General features: G+C 51.8%; 1 protein-coding gene across 1 annotated transcript; it reads left to right on the plus strand.

The window, feature by feature from the left end:
* The first annotated feature begins 637 nt into the window (after positions 1–637).
* LOC133751381 (nmrA-like family domain-containing protein 1) lies at positions 638–19,096 on the plus strand. The gene is given in 7 exon segments (XM_062181415.1): positions 638–677; positions 6,470–6,574; positions 6,577–6,707; positions 9,312–9,561; positions 12,970–13,162; positions 16,454–16,562; positions 18,917–19,096. Coding segments are annotated over 7 exon segments (1,008 nt in total).
* Positions 19,097–21,596: the final 2,500 nt, after the last annotated feature.

Genomic DNA, 21,596 nt, shown 5'->3' on the forward strand with positions numbered 1-21,596 from the left:
TCCGCCGTGGCTGTTGGGATATACCTTGCTCCTCACCAGGCACTGTATGCCCTGGCCTCTGCCAACCTCAGCCACTCACACAGCATTGCTGCAGCATTGTGAGCCCTGGGTCATGACCGCTCTGCCTTTGAGCTTGGCTCCGTGGGGTTCTTCCCACCTGCAGTGCTTTCTTTGCCCTGAGTAAGCCGTGGCATCTTCAGGCCAGCCCCAGTATTACTTCCTGTGGCAAGCCTTGCTTTGCAACCCCAGGCTGAATTCTGGGTCTCTCCTCCACGTCCCATGTTCCCTCTGCCGCCATTCTTCTGTGCTGTAGTTTTATTCATTCATGAGTTGAGCTTGCAGACAAGATGCAGATCAAAGAATTTCTAATTCAATGGCGCATATACCGAAGGCACTCAATACACATTTGCCTCATGAATGAGTGAATGAAAGAATGAATTCTCATGAGGAACATTGCAGAGTCACAGTGACTAATCCAGAGGGCAGGTACAAGGCAATCCTTAGGAGGGAGGGACGGTGTAAGGGGTGTGGTGATCAGAAGTGGTTTATAATTCTAGTGCCAGAAGCAAAGCTGCACTTCTGCTGCTGTTGCTGCTTTGAGGAAAGTTCTCCCCCAACTCTCTCTTTGCCTGGGAACATGGCCAACAGGAAAGTGATTGCAGTGTTTGGAGCAACAGGTAAAGTGGGTGCTGACTTCTCGCACTCTCCCATCTTACTGTTTTTAACTTCAGAGTTTGCAAGTGTGGCTTGAACGAAGCCCTTTTGGAGGGGATTAAGAAACATGCTCAGTGCTGGAGTGGCTGACGCCGTGAGGGGCAGGGTGATTTGACTCAGGTTGTCAAAAATTATCTCAGCCAGTCAAGGCCCACATTCTCTTTTTCTCAACTAGGGGCTGACCTGTTGGAGTAAGTTTCATTTCAGCACAGTAAACTTTGGAGTCTTTTCTCTACTCGCTTCCTGGCAGGCAGGAGGAGCCAGGGTGAGAAGTCCCTGGGCTTGCGTGGCATTGCTGGTGCCTGCTCAACACTCCTGTGGTTTGGAAGCATGGCGGGTGTGCTGGGGCCTCTCCATCCATGTGGCTGCCTGGGCCTTCTAACAGGCCTCCCTGGTTCCACTCTCACCACCCTTGCAGCCTGTTCCCCCACAGCCAGAGCCATCTCTGCCATGTGTTAATCCAACCAGGTCATCGTCCTTCCGTCTCTTCTCATGTCAGCCTCCTGAGGACCCACTGGAAACTGTCAGGTCACGCCATGCCTTTGCTCAACACCCCCCGCTCCCCGCCCCAGCACCTCCTCGCCTCGTCTCACTCTGAGGAAACGCATAGATGGCAGGAGTAAGAAGAAAGAGTTGAGAACAGCTTGGAAGTTTTCTGGCTTGAGCTAGGGAAGAATAGAGTTGATCCTCATGGAAGTATGGGAGATAGCAGGAAGGAGCAGGTGAGGAAGGTCAGGTGCTCTGTTTCAGTGCCATTCACCTTGAATTGCTGACCAGGACATCCAGGAGTTGGGGAGGCAAATGGATAAGGCCCTTGGGAGTGGCAACTAAATAAACAGCTGAAACGTTTCAGAGCTGAAGTTTGCTCCCTTGTTGGCTAAGGGGGTGGCTGTTCCTTTATTATTCAGTTCTTGTCCCTAGCCCAGTCATCTTAGAGAAATGGGTATGTATGAGATAAGGCTGCCATATTTAGCAGATAAAAGTATAGGGTGCCAAAGTGTACGTGCAGCACCGGCTCCGGGAGCTGGGGCCCCTGGTGTGGGAGCTGCTGGACCGCCAGGGGGCCTGCTTCTACCTGGCAGGCAATGCCAAGCACCTGCCGACAGAGGTCTCCGAGGCCCTGGCCGCCATCTTCCAGGAGGAGGGCGGGCTCTCAGGCCCAGAGGCCGCCGCCTACCTTGCCAGGCTCCAGGCGACGCTGCGCTTCCAGACTGAGGCCTGGGCCTGACCTGCTGCCCCCACCCCCACCTCCAGAGCCGCTTCCTGGCCCCGTGGGACCCCAGTCCGTGTCACACTGCCGGTGAGGACGGCGGCTCCTCACAGCCACGCCCCTGTTGTCCCTGGCTGCCCCTCCCCCCAGCCACAGCCCTGTCCACGTCCCCTACCCGTCAGGTGGTGCCCTGAGCCACAGCACCCTGCACGGGAACGGCGACCCGGGGGCACCCGATGGCTCGGGCCCAGCAGCCCCACCACCGCCCCTGCCTCCTGCCAGTCCTGTCAGCCTGTAGGGACGGTGCCACCCCAGTCTCCCTGCGACACCACAGGGCTGGGGCTCAGTGCAGACCCCCAGCCTCCTGAGAGACAGCGGGAGGAGGCTGGCCAGCAGCCCCCCCCCCCCCCCCCCCGCGACGGCAGGGCCAGGGCAGTAAACCGCAACCTCTGACCCCTAAAAAAAAAAAAAAAAAAGAAAGTATAGGGTGCCTGGCTAAGTTTGAATGTCAGATAAACAATTTTTTTTGTTTGTTTGTTTTAGTATAAGTATGTCACAAATATTGTATAGGACATACTTACTTACTTACTTATTTATTTATTTTTAAAGCTTTATTTTATCTAATTGAAAGATGGAGTTACAGAGAGAGGTAGAGCCAGAGAGGTCTTCCGTTCTGCTGGTTCACTCCCCAAATGGCCACAATGGCCAGAGCTGAGCTGATCTGAAGCCAGGAGCCAGGAGCTTTTTCTGGGTCTCCCACGTGAGTGCAGGGACCCAAGGAGTTGGGCCATCTTCTGCTTTCCCAGGCCACAGCAGAGAGCTGGATCAGAATGGAGCACCCATTTGTGATGCCGGCGCTGCAGGCTGAGGCTTTAACCTGCTGCGCCACAGCGCCCCCAACAGGACATACTTATACTAACTATTGCTTGTTTATTTGAAATTTAAATGAAATTGGGTGTCCTATATGGTGCGTGTATATATATACATATTCATTCTTTTTTTTTTTCCCCCAACGTTGGTGAAAGGCCCTTCTTTGCCAAGTTTGGGAGTGGTCAGATCCAGGAGCAGTGGCTGCTGCCTAGTTGACTTGCGGGAGAGTAGAAATTCCTGGAGCCCCGGTGCTGGCTTAAGGAGTCTGTGCCATGCACGTATTCCTAACCCAGTCCTCTGCCCAAGCCTGCAGGCTGAGCTGGAACAACAGGAGTTCCTTCAAGGTGTCAGGCCTATGCTACTGCTCTCGTGGCCTCCCTGTGGGATGGGGACGGGCATTACGACCTCAGATGAGCACTCATCTGTGTGAGGTCACGCGGCGAGAAAAGGCTTCAGTGCTGGAGGGGGAAGAGAATGGGCTCCCAGGTCAGGCACAGCTGCTTTGCTCGCCTCAGCCACCCTGTAGCTGCGTTACCTTAGGCACATTTCTCTTTCTTTCTCCCTCCCTCCCTCCCTCTCTCTCTCTTTTTTTCGATTTTATTTATTTATTTGAGAGGTAGAGTTACAAACAATGAGAGGGAGAGACAGAGAGAGAGGTCTTCCTTCTGTTGGTTCACTCCCCAAATGGCCGCAATGGCTGGAGCTACGCTGATCCGAAGCCAGGAACCGGGAGCTTCTTCCAGGTCTCCACGTGGGTGCAGGGGCCCAAGCACTTGGGCCATCTTCTACTGCTTTCCCAGGCCATAGCAGAGAGCCGGATTGGAAGAGGAGCAGCCAGGGCTAGAACTGGCGCCCTTATGGGATGCTGGTGCCGTAGGAGGAGGACTAACCCACTGTGTCACAGTGCCGGCCCCATGGCATGTTTCTTACTTTCTCTGAGCCTTAGCTTCCTGTTGATAAGCTGGAAATCTTAATGCTATCTCAAAGAATTATCATGAGAAGTGAGGTAATGTATGTAAGGTGCCCCGTGCAATGCGTAATATTTGTAAAGAACTTAAAAGCAAACTTGTGGGGCGGTTGATATGGTGCAGCCTCCACAGCATCCACTCTTGGGTCACTTTCCACTGCTTTCCCAGGAGCATTAGCAGGGAGCTGGATCAGAAGTGGGGCAGCTGGGACTTGAACTGGCATGCATACGGATGCTGGCATTGCAGGTGGCAGCTTTACTGGCTTCACCACAGTGCCAGCCCCAGGTGTCACAGTCCTTTAGAGAAGTTGAGAGAATGTAATAAATGTGGGAGGGAAGAAAGCAATAAGGAACCAATGAGCAACAGGAAGAAGGAGGAAAGGGCCAGGCAGTTGTCCATGACCTGGGGAGAGTGTGATGTGGAGAGAACGCCTCTCTTCATGTCTCAGGTCTCCAGCTGATGCTTCTCATTGCCCAGACCCCACCTGAGGGCCAGAGAGCCCAGTGGTGGAGTCTAAGAGAGTGAACTTGCAAGGGCACTAAGCAGGTGGAAAAAATGAACATGGATCTGGAAGTGGAGAAAGAAAATATCTAGGACAAATATCAGCCAATTAGATGGAGGAACGCAAACGTCTGCTACCCACAGCTCCCAGCAGATATCCTAGGATAGTCAGCAAATATTTGCAAAGCAGATAAATTAGGCAGGTAGTGAGCCTATCGTGATTCCCCTGTGGTGCCATAAAAAAGATACTTCTACAGTTTTCAAAATTTTTAAAAAGTATAGGCTACAAACTTCTTTTTCTATTTTAATGGTTACATTATAATTATACTATTTATGTGGTGCAGTGTGAGAATTTGATACATATATACAGTGTACATAGGATCCTCATTAGAAAATAAAATTGTGTAAAGAACTCCAATAAAAAATTGATAACCAGGGGGACCGGTGCTGTGGCATAGTGGGTAAAGCCACCGCCTGAAGTGCCAGCATCCCATATGGGCACCAGTTCAAGTCCCGGCTGCTCCACTTCTGATCAGCTCTTTGCTAAGGCCTGGGAAAGCAGTAGAAGATGGCCCAAGTCCTTGGGCCCCTGCACCCACATGGGAGACCTGGAAGAAGCTCCTGGTTTCTGACTTCAGATTGGAACAACTCCAGTCATTGCAGCCAATTGGGGAGTGAACCAGCAGATGGAAGACCTCTCTCTGCCTCTCCTCTTTCTGTGTAACTCTGACTTTCAAGTAAGTAAATAAAGCTTTTAAAAAAATCAATAACCAGATAAAAGTGGAACTGTCTTTGTTTATTTTAAATTTAGTTATTTTAAATTTAGTTATATATATGCACATTCTTTGACAGAGTTAGACAGTGAGAGAGAGACAGAGACAGAGACAGAGACAGAGAGAAAGGTCTTCCTTCCATTGGTTCACTCCCATAATGGCCACCACAGCCGGTGCTGCGCTGATTGGAAGCCAGGAGCCAGATGCTTCCTCCTGGTCTCCCACACAGGTGCAGGGGCCCAAGCACTTGGGCCACCCTCCATTGCCCTCCCGGGCCACAGCAGAGAGCTGGAATGGAAGAGGAGCAACCGGGACCAGAACCTGGTGCCCATATGGGATGCCGGCACTGTAGGTGGAGGATTAACCAAGTGAGCCATGGCGCCGGCCCCAGTTATATATTTTTTTGAAAGGCAGAGTTACAGAGAGAGAGAGAGAGAGAGAGAGAGAGATGGAAACACACACACACACACAGAGAGAGAGAGAGAGAGAGAGAGAGAGAGAGAGAGAGAGATCCTCCATCTGCTGGTTTACTCTCCAAATGGCCACATTGGCTGGGGCTGGGCCAGGCTGCTGCCAGAAATCTGGAACTCCATCTGGGTCTCCCATGTGAGTGGCAGGGGCCCAAGCACTGGGGTTATCTTCCACAGATTTCCCAGGCACATTAGCTGCATTGGAAGTGGAGCAGCTGAGACTTGAACCGGTGCTCACATGGGATTCTGATGTCGCAGATGGTGGCTCAACCTGCAGCACCACAAAGCAGCCCAAGCTGTCCTTGTTGAGTCGGGAATGGAGGGTCAGCTACCCTTCTTACCTGGCCCTCTTGTTGCCTCAAGTCTCTCCCACCCTTTTCCCATGGCCTCTGTATTAGTCTGCATTGCTGACTAAAATGCCCTAGAGGAACATCTTGGGGGTTGAAAAGGCTTAGTCTAGCTTACAGTTTGGAGGTTACCAATCAGTATTGGTGCACCTGGTGCGGGCTGGTCATGTCGGATGCAGAGGCACAATCACATCCTGGAGACGGGAAGCAGGATGAGATCAGTCAGGTAGAGCTTGAACTCAAAAAACCAATGCTATCATGAAACACTGTCCAAGGGCCTGCCCCCAGCGACTTCCAGACCTCCTGCCACGCCCACCTCTCAGCACCATCATCAGATCAAGTCTCCACCCTGAATCCATCAACCCGTAAGAGTAAGACTGCAGAGTCTGAACATCTGCATGAGTGTGGGGTGAGACAAGGCTGCTGCAGCCGCAGCGTTCGCCAAGGGGCTGCAAGAAACGAGCCTGAGAGCCCTGGGGCTCCCTGGAGAACCATGCAGTTCCTCCGAAGGAGGTGCTACCCCAGAAATGCCCTGACGGATGGTTCTTCCTGACCGCCTTCCTCTGCTGAGCAATCTTCCTGATCCTCAGGGTTTCTCTTCTCCCTCACCCCGCAGGTGCTCAGGGAGGCTCTGTGGCCAGGGCCATTTTGGACAGGAAACATTTTGCAGTGAGGGCATTGACCAGAGATGTAACTAAACCCAGTGCCCGGGCGCTCCAGGACTTGGTGCTGAGGTGGTGAAAGGCGACTTGGATGACAAAGCGTCTTTGGAGGCTGCCTTAAAAGGCGTCCCTGGAGCCTTCTTGGTGACCAGCTTCTGGGACCACCTGAGCACGGAGAGGGAAGTGTCTCAGGTGAGAACCGGTCTGTGTCCTCCTTCCCCTTTGAGCCTGCTGAGGCTTGAGTGTGTCCCTAAGGTTCACTTGTTGAATCTTTTTTTTTTTTTTTTTTGACAGGCATAGTTAGACAGTGAGAGAGAGAGACAGAGAAAGGTCTTCCTTTTTCCGTTGTTTCACCCCCCAGTGGCCGCTGCGGCCGGTGCACCGTGCTGATCCGAAGGCAGGAGCCAGGTGCTTCTCCTGGTCTCCCATGTGGGTGCAGGGCCCAAGCACTTGGGCCATCCTCCACTGCACTCCCGGGCCACAGTAGAGAGCTGGCCTGGAAGAGGGGCAACCGGGACAGAATCCGGTGCCCCGACCGGGACCAGAACCTGGTGTGCCGGCGCCGCTAGGCAGAGGATTAGCCTGTTGAGCCACGGTGCCGGCCTCACTTGTTGAATCTTAATCCCCACTGTGAGGTGTAATGGTGATGGAAACTTTAAATTAAATTAAACTTTTAAAAAGATGATGGAAACAACCCAGCTGCGGTGTTGGTAGTGGGGCTTTGGGAGGTGAGTGGGGAAAGGCAGTGGGGTGGGGCCTCCATTGTTGACTCCTGGAGGCTTTTTTTTTTTTTTGGTAAAGATTTATTTATTCATTTGAAAGGCAGAGTTGAGAGAGAGGGAGAGATAGAGACAGAGAGAGATATTTTCTTTCTTTCTTTCTTTTTTTTTTTTTTGACAGGCAGAGTTAGACAGTGAGAGAGAGAGATACAGAGAGAGTTATAGACAATGAGAGAGAGACAGAGAGAAAGGTCTTCCTTCCATTGGTTCACTCCCCTAATGGCCGCCACAGCCAGCACTGCACTGATCCAAAGCCAGGAGCCAGGTGCTTCCTCCCGATCTCCCATGCGGTGCAGGCACCCAAGCACTTGGGCCATCCTCCGCTGCCCTCCTGGACCACAGCAGAGAGCTGGACTGGAAGAGGAGCAACCGGGACAGAATCCAGCGCCCCAACCGGGACTAGAACCCAGGGTGCCGGCACCGCAGGTGGAGGGTTAGCCAAGTGAGCCATGGTGCCGGCCCAGAGAGAGATATTTTCTATCCGCTGGTTCATACTGGCTGCAACAACCAGAGCTGGGCCAGTCCAAAGCCAAGAGCCAGGAGCTTTTTCTAGGCCTCCCACGTGAGTGCAGGGGCCCAATGATTGGGGCCATCTTCCACTACTTTCCCAGGTGCATTAGCAAGAAGCTGGATTTGAAGTGGAACAGTTGGGACTCGAAATAGCACCCATATGGGATGCTGGCACTGCGGGTGGTAGCTTAACCCGCTGCACAAAAATATCACTGCTCCTGGTGGTTTTAGAAGGAGAGACACCAGAGGAGACACGAACATGCTCCCTGTCTGTTGCCTTATGATGCCTGGCACCACCCAGGGACTCTGCTGGAAGGCCAGTGCTGGATGCAGGCCCCTGAGCATCCAGGACCGTGAGCCAACTCAGCCTCTTTATAAAGATACCACCTTTAGGGATTTCGTCATAGCAACCAAAACGAACTTTACAGCACCCTCCCTAGCTACTTCTGTCCTCCCTGGACAGGGACAGGCCTTCGGTCTGAATAAAAATAGAAAGCCCGCCCCTCTACCTCCCTGTGCTATTTATGAAATGTGTGTATTTTAGGTATTTGCTAAAAGTGTCTTTGATTGTGAGAAGAATGTTATGTGGCACATGCACAAATCTCCAGAACTGGGGTATCTGAGATTCTTTGCGGTGCCAATCATCAGAGTCTCATTTCTCCCATCTATTTGTAGATAGCATGTGGGCGTGGCAGTGAGGATCACACAGATTAAGGTTACTCTGAGAGCGAAGGGGGAGAATAGAACGAAAAAAGGGTTTCAAACTTAGGCAGAGAATCTGGGGGTAAATTAGTAATGGGTACTTAGAAAAGAAACAAGCAAATAAGCCCACAAGGATTAATTCCACAGAAAATCAAAGTATATAGAAAAAGCCTTTGTAACCAGGAAACAACAGGGCTCAAGTTCAGCTATATGCGAGCACTGAATATTTTTTTTAAAGATTTATTTATTTGAAAGTCAGAGTTACACAGAGAGAGGAGAGGCAGAGAGAGAGAGAGAGAGAGAGAGAGAGAGAGAGAGGTCTTCCATCCGTTGGCTCACTCCCCAATTGGCCGCGATGGCCAGAGCTGTGCCGATCCGAGGCCAGGAGCCAGGAGCTTCTTCCAGGTTTTCCACAGGGGTGCAGGGGCCCAAGGTCTTGGGCCATCTTCCACTGCTTTCCCAGGCCATAGCAGGGAACTGGATTGGAAGTGGAGCAGCCAGGACTCAAACCAGGGCCCACATGGGATGCTGGCACTGCAGGCAGCAGGTTTACCCGCTAATGACACAGCACTGGCCCCGAGCACTGAATATTGATCTAGCCCCAAAGTACACTAAAATGAACCCACGGGAACTGTGCATATAGGTGATGACGGTGGGGGCACTGGCGGCCTCTCATACATAACCTGAGTATATTTTGATGCCAGATGCGTGCCCCGCCCCACGTGCATGTGGACAATAAGAAAAGGAGAGGCGGGCCGTGTACAAAGGCAGTGGTTTACGCGAAGGATTGCCTTGGGTCCCTTAGGGGAAGCTGGTGGCGGACCTGGCCAAGCGCCTGGGCCTGAAGCACGTGGTGTTCAGCGGCCTGGAGAACGTGCAGAAGTTGACCGGGGGCAGATTGACCGTGCCGCACTTTGATGGCAAGGGAGAACTGGAGGAGTACTTCTGGTCCATCGGTGTCCCCATGACCAGCGTCCGCCTGGCAGCCTACTTTGAAAACTTTCTTGCCTCGTGGAAGCCCGCCAAAGCCCCTGATGGAGACTACTACCCCTTGGGTAAGTGTTGCAGTGCCTACTCTGTGCACAGCTCTGTGTGAAGCGCTGAGAGGGATACCGAGTTGCCCAGACGCCCTCACGTGTGGCGGTACTACCAAGGGCAGAGAACGTCCCTGAGACCCAAGGCACAGAGGGTCACACCTCCGGTCTCTGCTGACCTTCCTGTGCAAGGCATTGGCATGAGGCCCGAGTTTCAGTCTCCCCAAGTCATGTGGGAAAGCTGGGCGAGGAGACCTCTAAGAGAGGTCTCTAAGACCTCTAAGAGCGGGTAAACCTGTCTCCTCCATTTGACCTGCTTTGGCAGCAAGCAAGGAGAGACCTTCTCCTCCCAACCTGGTCCCCTGTTCAGCATTAGAGCCCAGAGGGACGGGGCTCCGCCCACACGGAGCTTCCTTCTACAGGGAAGGGTGGAGGCCTGGGAGACTGTAATTTGAACCAATTCCCCTGCCCTGTGGGAACATTTTCTTTGGCATGGTCATTGGTGGTCCCCTGTGGAGTACAGTGATCTGAGAGTTTCAAGGGCGCCAATTCAACTCTTCCTTGACAGGGGATTAAAATTCATCAGAGTGTTGGCCGGCGCCGCGGCTCACTAGGCTAATCCTCCGCCTTGCGGCGCCGGCACACCGGGTTCTAGTCCCGGTCGGGGCACCGATCCTGTCCTGGTTGCCCCTCTTCCAGGCCAGCTCTCTGCCTGTGGCCAGGGAGTGCAGTGGAGGATGGCCCAAGTCCTTGGGCCCTGCACCCCATGGGAGACCAGGAGAAGCACCTGGCTCCTGCCATCGGATCAGCGCGGTGGGCCGGCCGCAGCGCGCTACCGCGGCGGCCATTGGAGGGTGAACCAATGGCAAAAGGAAGACCTTTCTCTCTCTCTCTCACTGTCCACTCTGCCTGTCAAAAAAAAAAAAAATTCATCAGAGTGACCCTCATCACCATGACCTGGGCTAGAGCGAGAAGCATCTGCTGTGTAACACAGGCAGCTCAAAGACTGTGCCAGCAGATGCCTGGGACATGTGTAGACACAGAATCTCTTCACCGCGCCGTTCTATGCCCCTAGCAGGTTTCAGAAGCCAGTTCACCTTGCATTTCCTATGCTTGGAGCTAGGACATTGTAAGCTACAGAGGAGCCTGACCCTGGGTGAGGAGGAGATGCCTTCATTTTCTCCTGGAGCCTCATCCATCTGGACTCCCCAAATCTGAATAACAATCTCAGCTACCTCTGAGCCTCACCTTGCATTATAGGAACAGCAGACCATTATTAAGCAACTGCTAGGTGCCAGCCACTGTACTAGTTATCCCCATTTTATGGGTAAGGAAACATAAATGAGGTAACTCTCCCAGCTTCCCTGACAGGGCAGAACCAGGATCTGAGACCAGGAGCCTGTATTCTTTATTGCTGTCTCATAGCAATTTTTAAACTCTACCCAGGACGCTTAACCCACAAACAAAACAAACCTCAGGATCAGAAAAGACCTGACTTTGGATGTTTCAACAACTGAAACTGCTTCTCCCATGTAAACTGCATTTATAGTTTAATTTAAGGAATGAGCAGGCCTTGCTACCAAGAAATTCAGCTGGGAAGATGACTGTACTGAAAGACAAAGTATGCCATTTATCTCTGGATAGTAAGCCTCATGCGACTTGCATACTGCACTGACACTTTGATCCTTGCCCTGGCCTGTCACTTTCTAGATGTGAGGCCCTGAGCCTGCCTCTAGACTGAGGTGAGCCCGATCCACCCGACAGTGGGTTCTAGCCCCCAGAATTCTAGGAATCTCCAAGAAGCCTCGACACTGTGAGACAGGCACAAGCTTTGAAGCGATGGACAAGAGTTGGAATCCTTTTTGCTGCCTGCTGGTCAAGCAACCCTAAGCAACGATTCCCATGTTTCGGGGTCCTTTCTGGAATAAACCAGCTGATGTCTTTGTTCACTGGCTTATCACTCAGCACATTTCAGAGGGCCTCCAATCTGTCAGTCACTTACTAGGAAACCAGTGGCAAAGGAAACAGACAGAACTCTGCCACCTGGAGCTCACGTTCTGGTGAAGGAGACAGACAGCAAACAAAAATCACCGTCGATGAGCAGGGTCTGTGCAAGGCCAGGAGGTGCTAAGTGCCAGCAAAATCAGGGCAACATAAAGGGGCAGCGCAGCATCTGAGCAGGTGATCAGCCCGGTCTCTGTGCACCTTCTGGAGAGCCTTGTGGATCTCAGGGGCCGTTTTCCAGGCAGAGGGAGCTGCTCATGCGGCTGGAACAGAACGAGGGGGGGGCAGGTGGTAGGGAGTGAGGTCAGAGGGAACAGAGGGTCTTTTTTTGTTGTTGTTAAGATTTATTTATATTTGAAAGTCAGAGTTACAAAGAGAGAGAAGAGGCAGAGAGAGAGAGAGAGAGAGAGAGAGATCTTCCATCCGCTGGTTCACTCCTCATTTGGCCACAACGGCTGGAGCTGTGCTGATCCGAAGCCAGGAGCTTCTTCCAGGTCTCCCACGCAGGTGCAGGGGCCCAAGGACTTGGGCCATCTTCTGCTGCTTTCCCAGGCCACAGCAGAGAGCTGGATCGGAAGTGGAGCAGCCGGGACTCGAACAGGTGCCCATATGGGATGCTGGCAGTGCAGACGGCGGCTTTACCGGCTACACCACAGGGCCAGCCCCAACATAGAGTCTATTTGTGTGAGACTTCTGAGCCACGGGCTTTTTCTCAGAGGAACCCAGAGTTACGGAGGGCTCCGGGCAGACGTGACAGGAGCTGACTTTAGTTTTCACAAGATCACTCTGACTTCTGGGTTGAAAAGAGACGCTAGAAGAGCTGGAGAAAGAAGGAGACAATTCTGCCTTCTCCAACTCGAAGATGCTGGTGGCTTGGTCTGGCGTGGTAGTGACGGGCATGGTGAGAAGTGGGCGGGTTCCAGACATGATGTGAGTCACAGTTCATAAAATATAGATGATGGGATTTCAAGGCTAAGGCCAAGATTTTTGATCTGAAAAACTGGAAGGAGTTGCTAGTAACTGAGATGGGGGAGCCTGCGGGAGGAGCAGGTGACAGCAGGTGTGGGCGTTCAGTCTGGGGCCCTTCTGTTTAGAACGTCCATTAAACAGGCAAGGAAGGACATTGAACAAGAAGCGGAATGCACAGATGGAAATCGAGCGGAGACGCCTGGGCTGCAGACGCGATCAATCATACTGCGCACACCGCCGATGCGTCGTCGTCCAGGCGTGCTCTCTTTTAGCCGGCACCCAGGTGCGATGGTGTCTTCTGCAAAAACCTTCAGACCGTGCAGAGATTGCGGCCAGTGTTTCACCGCCTCTTCACACTTTCGGTTTAAGAGGTTGATTGCTTCGGGCTGGTGGGACCTATTAAGGATGCGATGTAATTAACTGTTTTCAATCTTTTTTTTTTTTTTCCCAAATTAGCAATACCCATGGGGGACGTGCCGATGCACGGGATCTCCGTGGCTGATGCTGGAGCCGCCATCCTCAGCGTTTTCAATTCTCCAGAGGAGTTTCTAGGCAAGGCCGTGGGCCTCAGTGCCGAAGCACTCATAGTACAGCAATATGGTGATGTTTTTTTTCCAAGACTTTGGGGAAAGATGTTCGAGACACAAAGGTGAGTGCCCGGGAGACATTGGTATGATCACAGGACACCATCATGGTTACCATTCCCGCCAACGTACAAATTCTGGTAGGCTTCCGGGGTGAACCCACCCAAAGCGGGGCTCAGGCAGGGTTGAGCTCGATGGGTCAGAAGCAGCTAAGCAGGACTCCGGTCCCACAAACCTATCTTCGCTGGCTGATGCAGCTGCAGCCCGTGCAGACGGCTTGATTTCTTTGGCGCAAGGTTAATCAGTTTATTGAAGTAAGATTACTTTTGGGTGGAAAGAACTTGGGAACTGAAGACCGAGGCAGAACTTCTGCACACGCTCTGTCCCAACCCCTCTCCTAAGCGCTCACTGCTGGTCCCTGCAGTCCGCAGAGCCAGCCGACCAGGCATGGCACTGGCCTCTCTCAGCCTCCACTTCCCCATCTGTAAAGTGGGGAGAATCGTATCGACCTCGGGGTGTTCTTGTAGAAGTTAGAATGGATTTGGCCGGCGCTGCGGCTCAATAGGCTAACCCTCCGCCTTGCGGCGCCGGCACACAGGGTTCTAGTCCCGGTTGGGGCACCGATCCTGTCCCGGTTGTCCCTCTTCCAGGCCAGCTCTCTGCTGTGGCCCGGGAGTGCAGTGGAGGATGGCCCAAGTGCTTGGGCCCTGCACCCGCATGGGAGACCAGGAGGAAGTACCTGGCTCCTGCCTTCGGATCAGCGCGATGCGCCGGCCGCAGCGGCCATTGGAGGGTGAACCAATGGCAAAAAGGAAGACCTTTCTCTCTGTCTCTCTCTCTCACTGTCCACTCTGCCTGTCAAAAAAAAAAAAAAAAAAAAAAAAAGAAGTTAGAATGGATTTAAAGGGCTTACCACAGTGTTTGGCATGCAGTAGGTATCCAGTGGTTGTTATGTACCTGTACCTGGTGCTATCTTTAAGGAGTGTACTGCAGAAATTGGGGTGAAAATGTCGATGTCCCTGTAGTCTCCATGGTTATCAGAAGACACAGTGCTGCAGGTGCTGTTGTGTCTGGGATGTGGTTTATCCCCTGGAGGTTCATGTGTTGGAGGGCGGGGCCCCCATGTGGCCACGTTGAGAGCTGCTGGGGCTTTTATGACATGGGGCCTTGAAATGGACTAAGACTGGTTTTGCGGACCCGGAGTTACTTCCTGCCAGAGGGGTTGCTACAGAGGAGTAGGCCTGGCCCCGGCCCGTCCCTCACTCACCATGTGGTCCTGCCTTGCATGCCTTTGAACCTCCAGGACTGTGAGCTTACATAAACTTCTTTATAAAGCCCCAAGTATGTCCTTAAATAGCAGAAGGCAGGCTGCTCCAGGTTGTCCAGTTATCATTGTTATAGGTGACCAGAGAAAGGCAGCAGAGGGCTTCATGGAAGAGGTGGAGGGGAGTGAGGGGGCTGCCAGGCAAGGGCTCTGTCATCAGCAGCAGTGACCAGAGGCATTGCGAGGAAGAACCGAGTCTTAGAAGTATAGAATCTTTTTTGTTTGTTCTTTGAGTCACAGAGACAAAAAGAGAGATGAAGACAGAGAGCTTCCATCCGCCAGTTCACAGTGCAATTGCTTGCAACAACTGGGGTTGAACCCAGGAGCCAGGAAGACAGTTGATGAACGCAATCACTTGAGCCATCGCTTCTTCCCCCCAGGGTCTGGGTTAGCAGGAAGTTGGCGTTAGGAGCCAGAGCTGGGAATCAGACCCAGACACTGTGATGTGGGTGCGAGCATCTTAACCTCTGGACTAAACACCTACTCCTTGTTTGTGGGATCTTCACAGCTTTCTTAACCTCTCTCAGCCTTGGTTGCTTCCTGTGTTTAGAAAGCGTTCTCATACCTCCCGAGTAGGATTGTTGTGAGGGTGAAATGAGACACCTATGGCAGGAGCTTGGCGCTGGGCCTGGCACTTAGTTATGTCTTCAGTAACTGACCAGTAGTAGCTGGAGTGTAGCTAGGACAGACCTTGTATAGAAAAGTGAGAACAGGGACTAGTGTCGTTGTATAGTGGGTTGGGCTGCTGCCTGCAGTGCCAGTATCCCATTTGGACGCCGGTTCAAGTCCCGGCTGCTCCACTTCTGTGCTCCCTGCTAATGCACCTAGAAAAGCAGCGGAAGATGGCCCAGCACTTGGGCCCCTGCACCCACATGGGAGGTCCAGAAAAAGCTCCTGGCTCCGTACTTTGGCCTGGCCGGGCCCCAGGTATTGCAGCCATTTGGGGAGTGACCCAGTGGATGGAAGATCTCTTTCTCTCTCTACTTCTCCTTCTCTCTCTGTCACTCTGCCTTCCAAATAAATAAATCTTAAGACGTGAGAAGAATCGGTACTATTGAACAATCCCAGCCATTTCCCCATGCAAGCCATTTTTCGCAACGCCACAACAGAGTTGAGTGGCTCTGATAGTAACCAGCCGGCCCACAAAACCTGCAATATTTGTATCCAGCTGTTTAAAAACATTTTTTTTGTCAGCACCTGGTGTGGAACATTTCCTAGAGTGGACTAGGAGGTAGGTTCTTGTTTGCATCAGTGAGGCTTGAGGGGGTATCTGGGTTCCCAATTCAGCCTGAGGTTCTAGAGTTGTGCAGAGGCTAAGAGATTTTTTTTTTTTTTCTTTCTGGAAAATGACTGTAGATGTCAATTCCGTGGCAAAGCTACGTCTCGGCATCTCATTGAACCACACAACATTTGGTGGAGAAAACAAATCACCTCCCGAGGCTAGGCATGTGGCCATGCGTGTTTGAGAGGGGCTCCCCAGAGGGTCTTCAGGGTCCCTTGCACCCAGGGTGCAGTTTTACTTCTCAGGGACCTCTCTTCTGAGGCATCTGCTCTTGGGGCTCATGTTCGTTTTGTCGTGTGGAGTTTGAACTCGGCAAGGAAGCAGAGGAGGGGGAAGGTGTGGGGGTGTGTGCGCATTCTCAGGGGCTTGTTTTGGGTGTTTTGGGACCTCCCAAGCACCTCCCAGTCACCCCAACTGTTCTCGGGACATCAAGTTGTTTCATAATGCAGCTGAAGCTCCCTTGGCATCAGAAGTTCTAGGGCCTTCGAGACCAGAAGTTCCACAGAATGGTTCACGCTGGTCTTAGGAACTAGGTTGGCTTGAAAATACCACTCACAGTCTCCCGTGGGGAAGTGCACAGGTGTTTAGCTATTTCTGTGGAAAATTCAATTGGCCACAAGGTGGCGCTCCAGCACGCTCAGTCTAACCTCTCTGCCTCCCATCGCCCAGTTTTTTGCCTCAGGGAATCCGTGGCCAGAACAAATGTCCACCAACAACCCTAGTCTGGCTGAAACTGCGGTCTTACCCCAGAAGGAGCATGGTTGTAACAGACAGTGAGACACAACAAAAACCCATTCTCTGCGCTAAAAATCTGCAGCAAAAGAATTCCTTATCTTACTGCGACATACTAGCGATCACAGTTAGCAAGATGACTCAGAGATATTTTCAGTCATCGTCCATGCTTCTCCCACAGAATCTTCTATTACAAACTCACTTAGAGCTCTTAACTTTTTAATTTCAAAATTGCAAATTCTTATTATAGAAATAATTATGAAAATTGAAATTACACATAGCTCACTCTCATATAGGGATAGAGCACCATGGTCTCCTTCTAGTCTTTTCCCAGTATAACTAGATATTTATTACATTTAAAATAATACTATGTGCTCCACATCGTGTTTGACCTTTTCACTTAATGTTGTATTATGAGCATTTTCCTATTTGGTAAAAAAACCCAATAATTTGATTTTTTAAATGTGAGTTTAATTTTATTTTTTGTCCTTAAAGTTTTATTGTATAATATTTGAAATAATACAGAAAAGAATTAAAAAACATTAATTTTAGTATCTGCATAATATTCTTAGAGTAGATGTACCACAAATAACCATTTTCCTATTGATGGACATGGACATGTAGGCTCTTTTTTTTTTTTTTTAAGATTTATTTATTTGAAAGAGAGAGTTACAGGGAGAGGGAGAGACAGAGAGAAAGATCTTCCATCCGCTGGTTCACTCCCCAAATGACCGCAATGACCAGAGCTGGGCCAATCTGAAGCCAGGAGCCAGGAGCTTCTTCCACATCTCCCATGAGTTGGACTCTCTCCAAGGACTTGGGCCATCCTCTACTGCTTTCCTAGGCCATAGCAGAGAGCTGAATCGGAAGTGGAGCAGCCAGGACTTGAACCAGTGCCTGTATGGGATGCCGGCACTGCGGGCTGGGGCTTTAACCCACTGCACCACAGGGCCAGCCCCTGACCCTTGGATTTTTAAATGGCATGTGACAATCATCATTTTATATACATTATTTGTGTCTGTAGCATTAATGATTTTTAAAAAAAATCTGAGAGGGAAAGGAAGGATAAGAGAGAGGGTGAGAAAGAGAGAGAGAATTTTTATCTCCTGGTTTACTCCCCAAATGCCCACAACAGTTGGGGCTGGGCCAGGCCAGAGCCAGGAGCCAGGAACTCAATCGAGGTCTCCCATGCAGATGGCAGGAGTCCAGTGACATGAAAAATCACAGCCACCTCCCTGTTAGGGTCCACACTAACAGGAAGCCGGAATCAGGAGCGAGAGCTGGGAACTGAATCCAGGTCCTGCTATGTGAGATGCAGGTGTCTTTTATTTTATTTTGACAGGCAGAGTGGACAGTGAGAGAGAGAGAGACAGAGAGAAAGGTCTTCCTTTGCCGTTGGTTCACCCTCCAATGGACGCCGCGGCCAGCGCACTGCAGCTGTTGCATTGCACTGATCCAAAGGCAGGAGCCAGGTGCTTCTCCTGGTCTCCCATGCAGGTGCAGGGCCCAAGCACTTGGGCCATCCTCCACTGCCTTCCCGGGCCATAGCAGAGAGCTGGCCTGGAAGAGGGGCAACCAGGACAGAATCCAGCGCCCCAACCAGGACTAGAACCCGGTGTGCCGGCGCCACAAGGCAGAGGATTAGCCTAGTGAGCCACGGCACCGGCCCAAGATGCAGGTGTCTTACCCACTAGGGCTCAACACCTCTTCCCTCCATCAAAAGGTTTTTTTTTTTAAGACCACATTTTTGAGGTCAGAATTTACCTCTAGGGGCTAAAGAGATTATATTGGGTCAGATAGAAGTGGTTTTTTGCTGACTCAGCGAGAGCATTAGTGATCTAGAGTCTGAAATGATTCAAGGTGTAGATTCACGGGCAGTGACGAGGCAGCTCAGGCGGCGTGGGGTGTGCTCCCCGGCTGAGCTGGGATGAGTGGAGACTCAGTGCAACTGTAACAAGAAGGGTGGCGAGGGTGGGGGCAGGTGCACCTCACGGAGGGGCAGCTGGCTCATACACCCCCCGGAAGGCTGCCGGGGGAACCCCAGGAGGAAATGCACACGAAAGCACGTGAAGCGTGGAGAAGCTGCACCTTACTCAAAACACCTGGGGCTGGAAACGGTTTTGCTTCCAGAATCTTGCAGTTTTCTCTTAAGTTATAGCCTCCATGTGGGATGTGCCATCACCAGCAGGGGCTGGGGCGGGAGCTTGTCATCAAACACATCCGTATCTGTACAGAAAGGTTCGGCTGGGTCCACTAAGCGAGATAATTGAAGCCCATAAGTAGCTTCCTGGGGCTCAGCTTGGCCACCAAACGTGTCCAGAAAAGTCAGTTTGCCGCCACCCAGCTTCTGGGAGAAGGACTTTGGATTTTAGGGTTAGGCACATGGATTGAGGACTTGTAGCATCATTAAGGCGAATACTATCTTCTCAAAATTCTTTTGAACATGGGCTGTAACATTTCCTGCTCTTTTGTTCCTCAAAGATCACGCCCGAAGCTTATGAGAAGCTGAGCTTCCCGGCGGCGAAGGAACTGGCCGATATGTGTCGTTTCTACCAAATGCAGCAGGACCATGATGTCGCTCTCACCCACCGACTAAACCCCAGAGTCAGAAGCTTCAACCAGTTTATCTCCGACAACCTGGGAGCCTTCAAGGGCTTGTAGGGAACGAGCAGTTCAGATGGCCCCCACCCCGCCCCCAGCGCCTGGCCTGCTTTCTCTCTCAGTCTGTTCCTTTTGCAGCACAATATCCGCGTTGATGCACCAGCGATGCTAGAATGCCATCATCTGTAAGATCAAAGGATTCCCTGGAGCCCCGTCTTTGATAGGCGGCACTGCATCTTGTGACCCTGCACGGTGATTTGATTCGAATATCTTTTCAGCCAGTGCTAAGGGTGACATGAGAAGCCCCAAATGGATGTCATCTTTTGTAGCTCTCTCTCCCCAGCCACCAAGTCACCTCTGGGGCTCTGGGCTCTGGGAGGCGGCTCTGCTAACAGGAATGCCAGCCCACTCAGCTTTCTCCGGAGGGAGTCATCTCAAGCCCTAGGTAGCTCCATTTTCTCAAGTCCATTGCAAAATTCTCAGTGAATGTTGAATTTGATTTTTTTAAAAATAAACATCATTGTAAACCATTGTAGAGAATTTTCTGGGCACCCTGGCGTTCAATGAACAAGCACAAGCCTTGAAAACTCTTAAGTTCACTTTTGCTCCAGAGGTTGGAAGTTCGTTCCCTGAGTCATTCCGTCAATCATCTGTGGAATCGTCCTTCAATCATTTTGGTATCCATTCATCCGTCTATTCCACAAACGGCTGCCGTTAGCACCACACTGGAATCGTCTCTTTGCCAAAGGTGCTGTGGTTCCTTCCCAGTTGGTGCTGGGCCAGGGAAGAGGAGCCGTGCAACCATTTGGCTCCAAGGGAAGCCTGGAAGGATCTGCAGGGGGTAAAGGCCAGGAAACTGGGGGCAAAACCTGGGAAGAGTGGGGAAGTGGGAAAGGAGACGTTGGAAAGGTTCCCATGGGCCTCTCTGGTTCTCTGGCTTTGCATTCCCACACCACGTTATAATTGTCTGCCTCAGTAGCCTCCTTCCTGAGGTTGAGCACCTTGCTCTTTATCCCCAGGGACTGGCACATAGAGACGATCAGTGGATGTGGATAGACTGAAACAGCACATAAAATTGGTTGAGCACATAAGAGAAACCGGAGCCAGTGCTGTGGCATGATGCCGGCATCCCAAAGCTCCAGCTCCCTGCTAATGGCCCGGGAGGGGCAGCGGAGGATGGCCCCAGTGCTGGGGCCCTAACATCCACATGGGAGACCAGGATGAAGCTCCTGGCTTCAGCCTGGCCCAGCCCTGGCTGTTATGGCCATCTTGGGGAGTGAACCAACCAGATGGAAAATCTCTCTCTTTCTGTCTCTTCCTCCGCTCTATAACTCTGCCTTTCAAATAAACAAATGCTTTAAGAAGAAAAGACAAACCATCAGGTGCATAAGGTTGGGGAGGGTGCTAAGAACTAGCAGCTGATATATATATTTTTTTCTTTTTGACAGGCAGAGTGGATAGTGAGAGAGAGAGAAAGGTCTTCCTTTTTGCTGTTGGTTCACCCTCCAATGGCCACTGCGGCCGGTGCATCTCGCTGATCCGAAGCCAGGAGCCAGGTGCTTCTCCTGGTCTCCCATGCGGGTGCAGGGCCCAAGGACTTGGGCCATCCTCCACTGCCTTCCCGGGCCATAGCAGAGAGCTGGCCTGGAAGAGGGGCAACCGGGATAGAATCCAGTGCCCCAACCGGGACTAGAACCCGGTGTGCCGGCGCCGCAAGGCGGAGGATTAGCCTGTTAAGCCACGGCGCCGGCCAGCAGCTGATATTTTTAGGGTCACAGGTTGTCTCTGGGGAGAGGAGGGAAGCCCCGCTCCCTCGAGGTGGCAATGTGTGTTGCTGGGAGCAACTGAGCGAGCAGAGGGATGGCTGAGCCTGGTGAAAGAGGGTCTGACTTGGTGGTGGGGGAGGGGAGACACGGCTCCGTGATGCCAAACCCCAGTCCCTGCTGGCATCATGGTGAGTGAATAGTGCTGACATTGTTGCAAACTGCTGGGGGCGGGGAGTTACAATGGAAGTGCATTTGAGGAACAGGCTCCTCTTCAGAGCACGAAGCCCTGTAGCCCTAAACTGAGCGGCAGCTTTGGTGCCCAGCCCTGGGAAATGGGCCTGAGGCAATTTCTAAAAAGGGAAAAGAAAAAGAAAAAGAAAAACAAAACTCCAAGCTAAAAATAGGGGGCTTATTACTCATCTGGGTGGGCCCGGCAGGAAGGATGGCTGCTGTTCCCTTAAATAAACCTCCGGCTCCCCCAGAAGGAGAGTGGCGACGGCCCCGTGGCGTGGCATGTCTGTTCGGACGGCAGTTTGGTTCTGTCTGTTTTGGGACAAGCCTGGAGCAGCCGTGGGCCAGCCCTGACCATCGTTCCTGGAAAGCGGCAATCTTCAGGACGTAGACCCAGCCGCTGCAGTAGGCAGTCAGTCCAAAGGAGGCCATGCGTTTTAGGGACTTCAGTCTCACATAACCAAGAGGAGAACTTCCAAAGTGTTTACAAGCGGTCAGTCGTTTTGTGATTCCCATATCCCGCCCCGGACAGCAGGTTAGAGTCTCTGCTCTTCTCTTTCCTA

Source organism: Lepus europaeus, chromosome 2 (assembly GCF_033115175.1).
Source record: "Lepus europaeus isolate LE1 chromosome 2, mLepTim1.pri, whole genome shotgun sequence".
In the NCBI taxonomy this organism is placed as follows: Eukaryota; Metazoa; Chordata; class Mammalia; order Lagomorpha; family Leporidae; genus Lepus; species Lepus europaeus.